General features: G+C 40.6%; 1 protein-coding gene across 10 annotated transcripts in view; it reads right to left on the reverse strand.

The window, feature by feature from the left end:
• The window catches only part of CELF1 (CUGBP Elav-like family member 1), a 71675-nt gene that overhangs the window by 25721 nt on the left and 29970 nt on the right, over positions 1 to 15984 (reverse strand). For 5 of the 10 annotated variants that reach the window (XM_029206931.1, XM_029206929.1, XM_029206926.1 and 2 more), the window contains exon 1: positions 3992 to 4761. The exons of 1 other annotated variant lie outside the window; for it this stretch is intronic. In XM_029206931.1, the coding sequence (XP_029062764.1) occupies positions 3992 to 4062 (71 nt within the window). In that variant the 5' untranslated portion in view covers positions 4063 to 4761. Of the gene's footprint in view, positions 1 to 3991; positions 4762 to 15984 lie in introns of those variants that run through there. 4 more of the 10 variants (XM_029206928.1, XM_029206927.1, XM_029206925.1 and 1 more) reach the window with 2 other exon arrangements.

Raw genomic sequence — 15984 nt, forward strand, 5'->3', positions numbered from 1 at the left:
AAGCCATGCTGCAACCAAAATTATCTGGTAGATGAAGAACAGAAGCAGCAGCACACGCAGACAGAGCAGAACGTGTGCCCTGGGTCAAAAAGATGGAGTTTCTGGGTCTTTCAGCTGTAGAGTTACTGATTATATTATAGTCCAGTCCACTTGTGTCCTTACAAGAAAACCCTTTCATATATGCTAGCTTGAGTGGTATCTGTTCCTTGCAGTCAGACGGGTTGGCAAATACTACCTTCACATCTGGTTAAAAATCATTTCCAAAACCTTTAATAACTCAGTTTTTTCCCTCTCCCCTTCTCATTACTTGTTGACCTCCATTTGCTCATTATACAAACAGAAAAATTTCAAATACTTACCTACCCCTCCACCTCCCCAGCAGGCATAAATACTTGTTGCATCCCAATCTCCAGCCACCACCCACCCCTACCAGGTCCTCTGGCTCACAATGTGCTGTGGAAAAACTAGCACAGAAGAACATCAGAATGAAAAGGACCCAGAAACACTGGCCTAAGTTACTTACCAGATGTTCTCTAGGGGAACAAGACTAGATGCATCTATGCTGGAAGGAATTTTAATTTGAATAAAGGGAGATCTTCCTGTTAGTTGAGGTGTTAGGTACTAGAAAAAGCTATCAATATTTTTAAGTCACCATTCAACAACAGAACAGTAACAATCTGCCTGTGAAGGTTTTCAGCCTTCTTCCCTGAGGAAGAGAGATAATGTCTGAAGATCTTACCTCAGTAATCATCTCCAATTATTAAGAAAAAAACCTCACAGGGTTTATCATTCATTCAACTGTACTTCCCAAGCTCCTGCTGTGTATCAGATACTACACACTATAGGGGCTATAAAAGCAGACTGAGCAATACCGGCCCTGTAGACAATGGCACTGAACAAGTGGAAGGACACAACTACAATATGCTACAAATGCTTTAACAGATTTATACAAGTTCTGTGAAAAAAGTGGCTAATATGGTTTAACTTATTTGGGGCAGGGGGTGTGTGTGCACAGGGATTTAAGCTGAATGGAGTAAGCAGCTGGAAAAAGTGCTATGTAGCATGGAGGTATGAAAGTCTAAGGGGTGATGAGGAAATGGTAAGGACTCAGAAAGGACAGAAGAGTGAGATAACATTAGAAAGGTAGGAAAAGGACTTGAGAAAGTTGGGGGGGAGGCGTATAAAAACATTTTTTAAAAATTAGAAAGAGAAATTTGATGAGAATAAAGAGGTTGGAAAGACCCAGGAAATGGCTTTCCATGTTATACTGATAGGCCTGAACTTTATTCCAAGATTTTTAAACAAGGGGTGGTTAGATTTGTCTTTTAAAAGACATCTGGCAATAATCTAGAGGATGAATAAAGTGGGGAAATATGCAGATCAGGAGGCTCTTGCACAAACCAGACCCTAAGATTAGGAACCATTCCCGCAATGTTGAGAAATTTGGGCGGCAGGACTCACTACAACTTGGAGATAATCGATAAAGGAGATGAGGAAAAGAAATTACTAATCACTCTTGGATTCTAGTACAGACAGTTTGGGGAACTGTTTTTACATGGGAAGACCTCCACATGGAGGTATCCAATGGGCAGTATTTAGAACAAAGTCATAGAACTCAAGGGACATCTGGGGGATAGATAAAGATCTGAGAATCAGAGAAGCACATCAGTGCCCCCTTAAGCAATGGGAAAGCTAAGAGGAAAAGGTCTGAGATACAATCCCTAGAGAACACCTATGACCTAGTGTGCAAGCAAAGTAAAAGGAACCAGTAGAAGCTGGAGTATTATTTATTACAAATAATAAGTATCTGTAATATCTATTATTATAAATAAGAAAGGGAACTAGGGATCAGGTCCTCCCAGCCCTTCCACAGCTCCTCCAGCAATTTTTCTCTGTTGTAAAGAAATTTTGGAATAGATACATTGCTAGATCATATTCCCAGGCAATATCACTTCAGAGAGAAAACTAATAATTATCAAGCCTACTGCTAAAGTAGTATGAGTGAAAAGAAGGGCTGAGAGTCCAAGAAAGAGGTGGCAAGCATACACCATTCTGCAGAACTTTCTTCTTCCCAACTCTGTGGGGTTTGGGTGTGTGGTGCCCATGGGAGTGGGCCAGAGGACTTAGGATAATGAGAAGCATTGATGGTTAACTGCTTAGTGACACCTGAGGCAGCCAGGTCTAGGGGGCAAAAATAAAGCGGCTATCATTAAACTTGCATTTTAGGCCCAAGGTTGATACCAACTGTCCTCAGTCAAGTCAGGTATAGCTTCTCTCAACTGGGTTTCTCATCTGTAAAACAGGGGCAATAGTTTATGCCCAATTAACCTCACAAAGCTTTTGTGAAGCTGGATGACTAAAACAAATGTAAAAGCTCTTGGGAAAAAATAATACAACAGTGTACTCCCTGATTACTTGTACTCAGAATGAGCATTGTATTCAGTCCATTAGTTCTCTAACTCAAGTGTACACAAAAACCACATGGGACATTGTTAAAATAGATTCTTGGGCCCATTCTAGCACGAGAATATCTGCGCATGGATCCAGAACCTGCATTTTTATACTCCAGGTGACTTTCACACAGTGGTCCATGATCCAGATTTCATGGGATACTGAATTAGGTCGACCTTGTAAAAGATGAGAAACAGGCTGAGGAAGAATGCTGTATCTAAGGACTGAACACTAGGCAGTTGCAACGCATAGAGAGAAAGTGTTACAGTGAAAGATAATTTGAGCCACAAAGTCCTATTTCTAGGGACCATATATCTGGTACATGGGAATACTTTTATTATGTATTAAGTCTTTATGATGGGATTCATTGTGATTTCACCTGTAATCTACTGCTAAAGTTTTATTTTAGCAGTAAAGAGAACTCTTATAAAAAGACACATCTAAATTACCATTATTTTGGAGACTACAGAGAAGGCATAGGATCCATCCCAAATCAGCAAGCCACCTAACTTTGAGCCCCCCCCCCCCCCGGCCCCAAAACTATTCCACAAAGAACTGTTGAGAATCTGCTATTACAACACCTGTTACACCTAATCCCAGGGCAGACTGATTTGTACATGGAGGCCTAATCTCAAAGACTTGCACTACTGTTATCTAGGGAGTAGTCTACCATTTAATATTCTTGGCTTTGAATAACCTAAGGCTCTTTTACTTAGGTTCCAAGGTACTATGAAGCCTGGTTAAAGAAACTGAAATCAAGAGTTAGAAGTGTGTTCTTTTCTACAAAGCCCATAATTCGGGCCCCCTATAGGTGTAACTCAGAGCCAGGTTGGCGTTTTAGCTGCATACAATGGCAGTGTCACTTCTTGAACAGTAGTACTGCAAACTGATTAGGTTTCTCATTTCCACATTCAAAATTTATTAAGGCAAATTCCCAATCAAGATTAATCCAGTCTGTCCCCCTTTGGGGGGGTACATCTGATGTCCCCAGAATCATGTATTGTGTTGCATTTTCAATTAGATTGAGGGGTGTGGAAATCAAGGTTCAGGACTAATTTACATGTCAATACAGCATTCTGTATATACTACTAAATACACCCTAGCTACCAGTCCTCTGTGATAGGAGTCTAAGAATTTCATCATTAAAAATAAACAAACATACAAATAAACAGCTTTCCAAAAGATTATCTGAAGTTGTATACCCAACCCAAAGTAATAAAACTATGGTTTAAAAAAATACCTTGGAATCTATCAGATGGGAAAACTACAGCTTAAAGGGACTGGAGCCAGCACACTTGAGCTGATGTTGCTGGTCATATATCAAATGCATCCTTATGTACAAAACTTTTATAGCTAGAGGAAATCAGCAGTAATGAGAGAGAATCAGACTACAAAAGAAAATAACAATAATGTGGACTTTGGCTTCCTCACCCAATTTTTTCCTCCCTCTTTTAAGGAAAGGGACCAGTTTTATCAAATAACAAGGAAAACAGCCCAGTTCCTCTACTTATGATAAAAATGAGACAACAAAAATACTTACACGGGACTGGAATTCAAAGAGCAATGATCCACCATCATTTCTGGAAGGAAATCCAACTTAAACGCAGCCATCACCTCACTCTCCCCTTCAGAAGCCAATGTTATTAACTTGCTGCACTTGTCTGATCCACAAATACACACAGCTTTAGCTTCCTGGGCCCCACAAAAAACACAAAGTGGAAACAGGAGCTCAGGGAAACCAGCAATAAGTGCCACAGAAACAGGCAGGACTGGGGAAGGGGAAGGGAGTATTGGATTAAAAGGGGGATGTGACCATGTGAAGGGAGGCTCAGCCCAGCACACAATGAAAGTGCTGATGCGCCAGGCTTGTTTTGTGTGATTTTCCCTGGCGAAGCAGTACTAAGTGCACTGTCAGATAAATAGTGTCAGATCCATGAAGATAGCAGTGGCTAACAGAGCAGAAGAAACACAAGCTTGTTTCACATCTTCCAAACTCCTCCCTGAGAATCAGTTTTTGAGGACCCCCAAAGCCTGAAACTACCTGAAGCAAAAGAAAAGGGGAAAAAAAAAAGTTCACTTCATGTGGTCTGAAAATGTTTTTAGAAAGAACTGGGTTGTTAGCCTTGGTTTGAACTTATTTTCCACGTGCCAAAGACAGCAACGAACGCACTATTTGGGTTCCAAACTAACCTCAGAAGAGTCATTTAATGGTTCAGACCATCCATCAGAAGCAGGCCAGAGGCAAGCTGGCTGAAGAACTGGCCACCAGAAACATACTGCTCTTATACTACTACCTGCACTGGACCAGCCTTGCTTTCTTGATGGTCTTGAGAGCAAAGTATGCTACCTAATGGTTCCTCATCACAGTGAAAACTTTAAAAATTGCTGTTTCACTGACATTCATTTAGGTAGCACAGGGCAAAACTTCTTTACTAATTCTGAATCTTAATTTGCCAGAAAATTTAAAAAGTGAAAAATAAAAATGGAATAGTATATTCTGCCTCTTGATAAAGTACTAAGGAACACTTTTTTCAGTAGTTTGACCTTTCTAGAGAAACAAAAAACAAAAGAAAACTAAACAAAAGCCACCACAGTGATAATAATGAAAAAGAACTCGGGCCTACCAGGGACAAATACTCAAACACTTAAAGGAAGGAAACAGGAATGTAGACTAAGTCTCTTCAGTGGCTGCCCTCTTTTAAACTGTTCCTAAAACCAAGATTAATGAATGTGCACATAAAAATTCTATTATGGGTGAGCAGCAGAGATGGATATATTTAGCAGTCAAGGCAGATGTGGTACTCCCATTCTCAATTTAGCTCCACATCCCTCCAAACAACAAATGGTGGCATTTCAATATTTAGGCAGTGACTCTAAAACTGTATCTCTGAAGGCTCCCAAATTTCACAGGCCTTCTTTCCATTTTTATCATTAGGGTTGCCTTACCTCAAAGACTTCACTCAAGCTCAGTTCACAATACAGGGAACTTTGAAAAAAAAAAGTTATGTTCAGCCTGTAAAGAGGTAAACAGATGAACTCCTAAACATACAGAATGACGTTAACAAAAAATAATGAAAGGCAGTAATGTCATGGCACAGGCCTAAATGTTCTAGTCTGTGTAACGATGGCTGACACCTGTCTGCATCTGACTGAGGAAGGTAGAAACTGTATCTTCTGTCCAATATCCAGACATAACCACGCAAAATTTAGAACTAAAATAGCAGATAGCTGCTTTTCTGTTTTTTTCAGAGACCCTGCCCATTTGATCTACTACTTTAGAGACAAAAGTGACAGGAGCTCTCTTCCACCCTATTAAAAGAGGAAGCAAAAACAGGCAGCAAGTGAGAGGAGACTGCAACTGGCACACAGTACACACAGTTCACCAAGCCCTGATTGCCAGACAAAAAGAAGATGTTAACCCAAGCTGGGGCTGGCTGAGTTACTGGTTAGGCTAGTCCTTGTTTCTAAGTACACTGGAGTCGATCAGAAGCCTCTTCCTATAGAAAACTACCTAGACTAAGGAGCAACTTTGTGAGGCCAGTTAACAACCAAATTAGATTTTTTAGTTCAAGGATTCCTTTAAAAAGGAATCAAGTTTTCAGGAAGGCCACTGGTTGTTATGCTTTTATTATTCACTAGAAATACATGACTACTAATTACATCTCTATTTTAATCAGAATCACATCTATAACAAAAGAGCACTGCTCAGTGTAGGAAAGATGTGCACTCCTTACAGTAATCTTTACCAAGCCAAAGTTGTAATGTTTTAAAATTCATTTTACGATTTATAAGGCTGCACTGTTTTTAAAACCTACAAGATGGAAATGTTATTACATGAGGGAGGGTGATTCTCTTTAGGCAGGTCACAAGAATTATTTCAGTATAATTAAATTCAACATGCTTGTGTGAAAAGAAAGAACAGAAATTAATCACAAGTCACTCAATTTTAGAAAAGGGTTACAAAGTTAAGTGATGATAAAAAAACAATTATGGAAATACAAAAATGCAGCTGTTAGGTGGAAATTAAAAAGTTATTCACAGAAAAACTGTCCATAAGTAGTTGTTTTTTAAAATTTCTTGCTCAGAAACCACTCCAGGCTTATAACCCAGGGTCCACTGCAAAAGAAGACCTTAACTTTCCCTCAGTCTCTTTTTACCACATGTCTGTGAATTTACAGTCATGGTTTTCTCTTCTGTCCCTGGTTGGCTGTCTCAGTTTTCTTTGCCTTGAATACTCTCTACTTTGTTCTAAGGGAAACAATTTAAAGTCTAATTGTGTGAGGATAGGAGCAGTCAGCCTGCTGTAACATTAATAACCCAAATCATTAAAAATGATCAGAGGACAAGGGAAACCCTCAAAAGAATAGCACACCCTGCATTTAGAATATCAGAAGGGGTGGGATGAATTGGGAGATTGAGTATACATATATACATACATATACATAGTGTATACATATATACGCTAATATGTATAAAATAGATAACTAATAAGAACCTGCTGTATAAAAAATAAATAAAATACAAAAATTCCAAAAAAAAAAAAAAGAATACCAGAAGGGAATAAACAGTTTAAAAACTGGATTAGAAGAGAGAAATGCTAGAAATCACAGCATTTGTTTTGTTAAGAGTGAAAGAGCAAAGTAAAGCATAGGTGAGCAAAAAAGCCCAGGTGGTACATGCGAACGACAGGCTGTCTATCTTGATTGATGTAACCAGGGAATTCAGTGACAGGTGAAGGGATTTTATACTTCCATCTCAATAATCTAAATGTGTTTTAAAGGGCAAAAATGTGAAGTCTGGTTATATGAGCATAGAGGAAATTAGAGCCTACTACTAAATTATAAAAGAGAGCCTATGTCATTAAAAATCCCCACCATTAGTCTATTTAAGGAAAAGTACAAAAACCTAGGGAAAAGTCATAACCTAAGACAGTTAAGTGGACTGGCTTCCCCCCTCCACCCCCTGAGCTTCTGGCAGTTAAATGGTACATAAGGGATGTAGAAAAGAAGCAACCAATTGATACCACTTGAAAATAACCAACCAGAATAATTTAAAATTTAGCCTAAAACCTTTATGGACTTGAATTTCATTTCCAAAATTTAGTACTTCTAATGTAATTAGTGGGTCTCCTAAAACTCCCAAGCTAGTACCTTGCATATGCAAAAATATACTGACCTAAATTGCTAATTATCTCTGTGACATCTCACTTGTGGGAGACTTTTTGCAAAAATGTGACAGTGAAATATAATTTAAAACAAAACAAAAAATCTTTGTTGAGTTTCCATGAGAATCTAGACAATGAAAAAATTCCTGAAAGGGGGGAGAGGGTTTTAAAGAAAAGAAGGAATAGAATTATTATTTTTTAAAAAAAAAGTTCCATTTCTATTTGAAATCCCCCCATGTTTAAAACCTGGCAATAAATTAAAAATTTGAAAAACACTGGTGCCCACCAAGGATCTCTGCGAGTTGGATTTTGTTCCTGGGCCTCCCGCCTGCATCTTTTGCTTTTTGGTCTTGTGTGCCCTGCTGGCTAGGCTCAACCACTTCTAGTAATTAAGGCCTGCTGATAGGATGTGGGCAGAAAGCCCCCTTCCTCCTTCCCTAGGGCTTATGTTATTTCCAGATTGTGAGCAAATGCATCCAAATTCTGTGACAGGAGTTTCATTCTAGGTTGTTAAGATACCTCCAAGAATTGTAAAGCATATCTTCTCTGGATAAAGTTTCCAGTTTAAAAAAAAAAAACAAAAAAACTTCCATTCCAAATCTAAAACCACTGTAAGACAAAAAGCACTAAGTTTAGTAATTGTTGTGTGCAAGTTGGTTTGCCTGTAAAATTATCATATATGGTGTATGAGAAGACAGAACAAGGTTGAAGGGAAGAAAATTTACCTTTTTTGAATCTAAGTTTTCCATTTCCTCTCCCTATCCTTAATCACTACTATCTTCTCCCCGGTCAGTGTCAAAGGACTAGCAGAAAGACATTCTTCCATGCTTAGTGCTCTCAGCAAAAGTGTTAAGCTCAGAGCCTTCCTTGGAGTTTCTGGGACTAACTAACCCTGACCAAATAAACTGTCCTGTCAAATTGTGACCACCATTCAAATCAGGTCCTATTTTCAGGTCCCAAACTAGTTCTGGAACTTAAGTGTAATTGTTAGTTGATAACAATATAGTGTAAGCTTAAGCTTTATTTAGGCCCCAGTGCTGATTTAAAAATCAGTATGTTGGGCTTCCCTGGTGGCGCAGTGGTTGAGAGTCCGCCTGCCGATGCAGGGGACACAGGTTCGTGCCCCGGTCCGGAAGGATCCCATGAGCCACAGAGCGGCTGGGCCCATGAGCCATGGCCACTGAGCCTGCGCGTCCGGAGCCTGTGCTCCGCAACGGGAGAGGCCACAGCAGTGAGAGGCCCGCGTACCGCAAAATAAATAAATAAAAATCAGTATGTTGAACAACTTCTGGTTCCAGGAGGGTAATATTATCTGTGTGAAATCCACTACGTTCTGTCCTCATCCTTGTTCTTGTTTACTTGGGATCTTCCAGCTATGAAGTGCAAAGGGGAAAGAAAGCTAGCTGGGCAGCTGCTGTGTGTAGATGTACATACATACACATACATACCCTCCCCCTCCCCTCTCCCCTCTCCTTCTCCACCCTCTGCCCAGCCCCAGCTGTTAGAACTAGGCAGCAGCTAGTTCAAATGGGAGATAAGCCTGCCTTGGGAAACAGCTAAGGAGGAAGAGTTCAAAAAGAGAAAAAAAAAAAAAAAAAAATCTAGCTTCCTAGGAACAGGAAATTTATCCCATAATGTAGGAAAAAAGCCATCACCTTTCTGAAGGCAATTTTTTCACTTCTGCAAAACAGGCCTCATGCAAGAAGGTTAAAAAGAAAACCACAGAGCACACCCATCCAGCAGTTAGCCCATACCTGTAGCTTTCCACCTCCCTCTCTGGACTACTGTCTTCACTCTAAAAAACCAAGGAAAGAAAAATAAGTGGGCCATGCCTATACTTCTCATAATTCCAGATATGTAGCTTCTTTCCAAGGAAAAGCCCCTTTATCACCAAGACTGAAGATAAAAAACAAACTCTCCCTCTCCCATTTTTAAAGTATACAATACCTTAACGATAAATTACATTTCACATCTCAAAGTTAATTTAAGAACACCATCAACTTAAAAATGGAGAACTAAAGTACTAAAAGGCTTAAGAAGCAGCTTACCACAAAATGTCACAACAAACAGCAAAACACTGACTAGGATTTATGAAGTTGAACTGTAGCACAGCTAGGTCACCAAAACAATCATTTTTTAGCATCTGCTTTTGGGTGGGAAACTACAGTAAAGCTAAAGGTTGTATAATCCTTTTAGCAATTAACGATCATATTGTTAATGTGAAGAGGCCATGATATTTCCCCAAACCAACCTTCCTGAATAGGCTGGTGCCAGGCATAAAGCACTTCAAAGGCAACCCCAAGTTCCTGCCTTGTAAATGCATATTGGTGGCCCCAGGACACTGGTGAACCACTGAAACCAACAAAAAATCGGAAGATGGGGAAGTTAATTGAAGGTAAAAGCAAACAGAGGAACCACAAAACCAGTTTGTTTCATTTTTAAACATTATTGAACAATCTTGCAAGATTGATTCTATAAAAGCTGCCCAAATTCCTACAAACTTCCATCTACAACTCCTGCCAACTGTACCTTCTGCCTGGCCCTGGCTACAGAGAACTGCTGAAAGTCACCAAGTCTACTCTAGAAAGTGTAAGAATTCTCAAAGACAAAGCTAGAACCAGAACTCACTGTGAGACACTACACTCTACCTACCCTCCGTGAACACAAAGACATTTCTTGACTGACATAAAATGGGTGCTTGAGTACTTAATCTGACTTTTCATATGGACCTAACTGGTCTTCAATTTTGCTAATGAAGTAATGACGCTCCCAACCATTTTAATGCAAAGTCTACACTAACAAAAAAAAACTTCTAAAAGCACTTTCTTGGACCTGCCTACATCATCAAGTTATTAAGTGGAAAGGAACTTACATTTTCTAAGTTCACAACACCTCATTCAATCCTGTATCATTATAACCATTTAAGGTGGGGATTACTCTAAGAATTTAGATGCTAAAATAATCTACATGAGGGATTCTAACTCCAGAGCCCATGGTCTATCTCTCTTGAGAAATGTGACCATCTAGGCAGTATAAACTTTTATTGAGCCAGTGTGTCTTGAGAGGGCTCTGAAGTAGTTGTTACCTTGGAGGGTAGAGAACAAGTTAAATGTCTACTTGTTAGTTTTATTCTGGAAGATATAAAGGGTAAATAAAAGACCAAGGAGTCATGTTTCCCAATATGTTGCATGGAACAGTTGAGAAAACTGCTAGTGTGAGACCAGACTCATACTGCATGCTAGCTGGGGAATCTCCAGGATACAAAGAGCAAAAGGGAGGCCTGGGGTTGTTAAGAAGGGCCATTATATTAAAAGTATGAAGGACACACATCTAGGTCCCACAGAACATAGCAGCCCTATATACAGGGGGCTAAGGAACAACCTTAGTTGCACAGCCAAGAGAAAAAAGAAAGTGAATTATTTATTTAAAAAACAAACACATAAGTAGGATATTAATCATCCCACTAAGTCACCCGAAGACGCTTTAAAGAAAACTTAAGCACACAAAGAAAGCACACACCATCCTCCTCCACACAGGCCCTAGTCACTTGCAGGAGGACAGTGGGAAGACTAGTACACAACACAAGAAGGTATTTTCTTTTTTAAAAAATTTAATTTAGTTTTTTTAGCTGCATCGGGTCTCAGTTGCGGCATGCGGGATCTTTCATTGAGGCACGCGGGCTCAGTAGTTGGTGGGCATGCAGGCTTAGTTGCCCTGAGGCATGTGGGATCTTAGTTCCTCGACCAGAGATCGAACTCGTGTCCCCTGAATTGGAGGGCGGATTATTTTTCATTTTTTTAAGTGAATGGTGTTATTGTTTTTTAAATTTTATTTATTTTATTTTTGGCCGCACTGGGTCTTTCTTGCTGCGCATGGGCTTTTCTCTAGTTGCGGTGAGCAGGGGCTATTCTTCATTGCAGTGGCTTCTCTTGCTGCGGAGCACAGGCTCCAGAACGCAGGCTCAGGAGTTATGGTGCACAGGCTTAGTTGCTCCGCGGCATGTGGGATCTTCCCGGACCAGGGCTCAAACCCATGTCCCCTGCATTGGCAGGCAGACTCTCAACCACTGCGCCACCAGGGAAGTTCCAAGTATTTTCTTTAAAAGCTTTGTCATTCCAGTTTTAATTTTCCTACATTTTTGTTGCCTTGTCTGTAAGAAAACAGAAATGCTTTGGGGAGAGAGGAAAGCTAAATGGAAACTAAAAGCTTCAGGTTTGAGTTTTTTACATCTTTCATTTCTGTGGGGAACCAAACTAAATGCGTTAAGATCTGTGAGGAAGCCTGAACTACCTTTGTCCTGTACTTCCCTGGAGCTCCACAGAGTCTATTTCTATTAATCTTACCTTTATGTTCTTAATCACTATGTGTGGAGGCATAAGGGTGGTTCCAAAGAGGGGTGAAAAGAGTTGGGGGGGGGAAGGAGCACCAAAAAGTTAGGTGGGGTGGGGAGCAACGCAACAGACAAGGATGGAGGGAAACAAGGAGGACTGTCTGCTCGTGATATGTTTAGATGTTCCAAACATGACCTGCCATGATGTATTAAAATTGTACTTGGCAAGTCGGTGGTACAGGGGACTCTGAAAGGCAAAGTACCTATCCCACAATAAATAATCTGGAAATAATTTATATTTGGTTTTGGAATATATCCTGGAACTTACATGTTTCAAGGATGCAAGAGTGAATGAACGGTATCATCTCTCAGGGCTGATAGGAAAGGTCTCAGATCTCCTACACACCTCCCTTAGTGTAGGCAAGGTAATGAACCTTTCTTATTTTTCAGAGTTTTCTGCTGGCCTGTATCTTGAGTAAATAACAAAACACAGTCCTTTACAGTAAGATAAATGGTCACTGACTCAGTCACCATCAACAGCTCTTACATAGTATGCACTGAACCAAACTCCAGATACAGAGGCTGGTAACAGGCACAGTAATTCTCAGTGACCTACATAAGGCCTGAACCCATGACCCTAGCCTCATGAACATGACTCACTAACTTACTAACAATTGTTAGTAAGTGCTCTCAATAATACCTGGATATAAATAAAGCAGGGAGCTAAAGAAGAACTGAACTATCCAGATGAGAGGTTTTTGAAATGTTTTTAAATGCAGTGTTTTTCCCATAAACATAAAGGGGAAGCTGTTCAGGTTGAAGATAGAGGGGGGCAAGGCAGATCCTACCTGTTTGCCTCTCCTGGCCCTCAGGGTAACCACAGGTCTCCTGGGAAATTTGAAAACAGGCCTGGATAATTTAAAACAATAGATAATTCACTGATTTTATATCCAGCTTTGAGATGAATAGTTTTTTGCACAGATTTTTCTCTTCGAATCTAACAGGTTATCACAAATCAAGGAATTTAAGATACCATCAATGGTAATAAATGCATGCATCCTCAAATTGATGGTATATGGTATTTAAAATCTGCACACCTTATCACCAGAAAGTAGGGAGAAATGTCCAGTCATTTAAAAGTGGCTACAATTATAAAAGCTAACATGTTTTGAGTACTGTACGCCATGCAGTGTTTTCAGTCCTTTACATTTAATGCTCCTACCTATTCTATCTCCATTTACAGATGAGAAAACACAACGAAGTAACTCTCAAGATCACATGAATCCAGGCAATGAAGGAGTTGGATGGAATGAATATAATGCCAGGCAGTTGGAACCTTGGTTGAAAGCCTGACAGATACACTGAAGCTCACAGTAAACTCCCTTCTCCTAGCCACATCTTTCCCAGAGCATCTCCTTCCACTGTAATAAGTTGCTCTACAATGAACAGTCTGGGTCCTGTAGAACATCAGGTTAAAAACTATAAGGAAGATCATGCACACAAACCACAGAAAAGACCGTTTAAAATGCTGAGCGCCATAAAGTTGAATCTGACCTTTCTTCTTAGGCAAATCTTGTTAAGCAGGTAAATGTCCAAAGTCTCAACTGTCCTGAGAGAGATCTGATTAAAGGTAGTGAAAACTTCCTGCTGTTACTCAGTAGATGTGTGACTCTGATCAAGTTCATTAACATCTCTTAAGTGTCAATTTCCTCACCTGTAAAAGAGGGACTTAACTATACACATTATCTCAAAAGGAACCAAATGGATGCCCAGAATACACTCAAACCACTGTACAAATCTCTAACTGGAAGAGAAGACAAATAATAGGAATGACTTAGGAAAATCGTGCTTTTAAAAAATGTTTGTTACCTTTTAGACTGTTTGCAATGCCCTCACTTCTTTCTTTTTCCTCCGGTTATACGGCTGGCTCAATAAGAAGGTTGGGCTTACTGCTTTGGAAAACTGCATGCCCTCCCACCCCCATACCCTAGAAAAGCCAAATAACCACATAAAAGGATCAACTTTGGAAGCTATCCTAGCTAGCCAAGCTCTTCATGATGCAGAACTCCACCGGGGATTAGTGCTAAATCCAGTTGACTTTGTCTGGATTAGCCACTCTACCTGTTTTCCCTAGGAACCTGCAGCCAGTGAATGGCAGTTGCCACCAGATTCTAACTTAGGATCCTGGGCACACACATCACAACTAATAGTGAGTAGAATCTGCTCAAAGACTAGAGCATCAAATGAAATGTGTAAAAGTATTCAGCAACAAATAGGTGGACTCAAGACTGAAAAACTAACCACTAACTGTTCTGCTCATCTGTAAAATGGGGGTGATTAGGTGGATTAAACAGATACACTGAAACACACAGTAAATGCCCTTCTTCTATTCTTATCATTCCCAGAGCATCTCCTTCCACAGTAGTAAACTGTTCCATGTTAAACAGCCTGAGTCCTGTACATCAGGCTTAGCTCTGATTTGTCTTGGTCAGCAGGGATAAAACGTGACACTTCCTCTGTGGGGTATATAAAAACCGTTCCCCCCGCGCTTCCGACCCTTGCTCTGTGGCTACTATTTCCATGATTCACACTTAAGTTTGGGGCTTCTGATTCTTTACTGACTGAGTCATCTACGTGTGTTCTCTCCCTGACCCTAGGAGAGAAGATTATAAACAGATCTCAACCTCATCTCCTTCACCACTGGCCAGTATGCTCATCCTCTCTTTAGAGGCAACAATTTTTCCCCAGCTTTAAAAAAAAAAATTGCGGTAAAAAATACACAGGAACTTCCCCGGCGGTCCAGTGGGTAAGACTCCACACTTCCAATGCAGGGGACATGGGTTCGATCCCTGATCAGAAAACTAAGATCCCACAAGCTGCACACAGTGCAGCCAAAAAAAGAGAAAAGTTTACTATCTAACCATTTTTGAGTGTACAGTTCAGTAGTGTTAACACTGTTATGCAAAATGGCAACACTTTCTTCATGCGACAATTATAAACATTTTTCTTGTGAGCAGCCCATATTTAAGAATCAAGAGTCAGGGGGCTTCCCTGGTGGCGCAGTGGTTAAGAAGCCGCCTGCCAATGCAAGGGACACGGGTTCGAGCCCTGGTCTGGGAAGATCCCACACGCCATGGAGCAACTAAGCCCATGTGCTCTAGAGCCACAGTTGTGGCTAGTTGTGCAAGCCACAACTACTGAGCCCGCATGCCACGACTACTGAAGCCCACACGCCTAGAGCCCATGCTCCACAACAAGAGAAGCCACTGCAGTGAGAAGCCCTCGCACTGCAAAGAGTAGTAGCCCCCCACTCGCGGCAACTAGACAAAGCCCGCATGCAGCAACAAAGACCCAAAGCAGTCAAAAATAAATAAATAAAACAAATAAATCTATTAAAAAAAAGAATCAAGAGTCAGAATTCGCATAAAGCCTGACTTTGCCAATATCTTCCTTATCTGTATATGACAAACAATAAATATAACACCTATCTGACAAAGCCACCATCTTTTTTTTTTCTTCATTTTTTAAAAATTTTATTTATTTTTGGCTGAGTTGGGTCTTCGTGGCTGGGCGTGGGCTTTCTCTAGTTGCGACGAGCAGGGGCTACTCTTCATTGCAGTGAGCAGGCTTCTCACTGCGGTGGCTTCTCTTGTGGAGCACGGGCTCTAGGCACGCGGGCTTCAGAAGTTGTGGCTCGTGGGCTCTAGAGAGCAGGCTCAGTACTTGTGGTGCACAGGCTTAGTTACTCCGTGGCATGTGGGATCTTCCCAGACCAGGGATCTAACCTGTGTCCCCTGCGTTGGCAGGCGGATTCTTAACCACTGCACCACCAGGGAAGCCCCAACATAATTATTAAATCCTCTGAAACTGCTACAAAAAGTGGTTCACAAAGTTGAACGGTGGTCAGTTGGACTTTGTTCTTCTTCCTTTCCCTGATCTGCCATCTTATCTCCTGTTTAGTTATATGATCTTTCCATACGACTATGTACAAAGCTAAACAAGAGTTCATCTCACCTAAGAGGCATTCCATTTTGGAGGT

This window comes from Monodon monoceros, unplaced genomic scaffold (genome assembly GCF_005190385.1).
Source record: "Monodon monoceros isolate NGI ecotype Baffin Bay Population unplaced genomic scaffold, NGI_Narwhal_1 Super_Scaffold_7, whole genome shotgun sequence".
Classification (NCBI taxonomy): Eukaryota; Metazoa; Chordata; class Mammalia; order Artiodactyla; family Monodontidae; genus Monodon; species Monodon monoceros.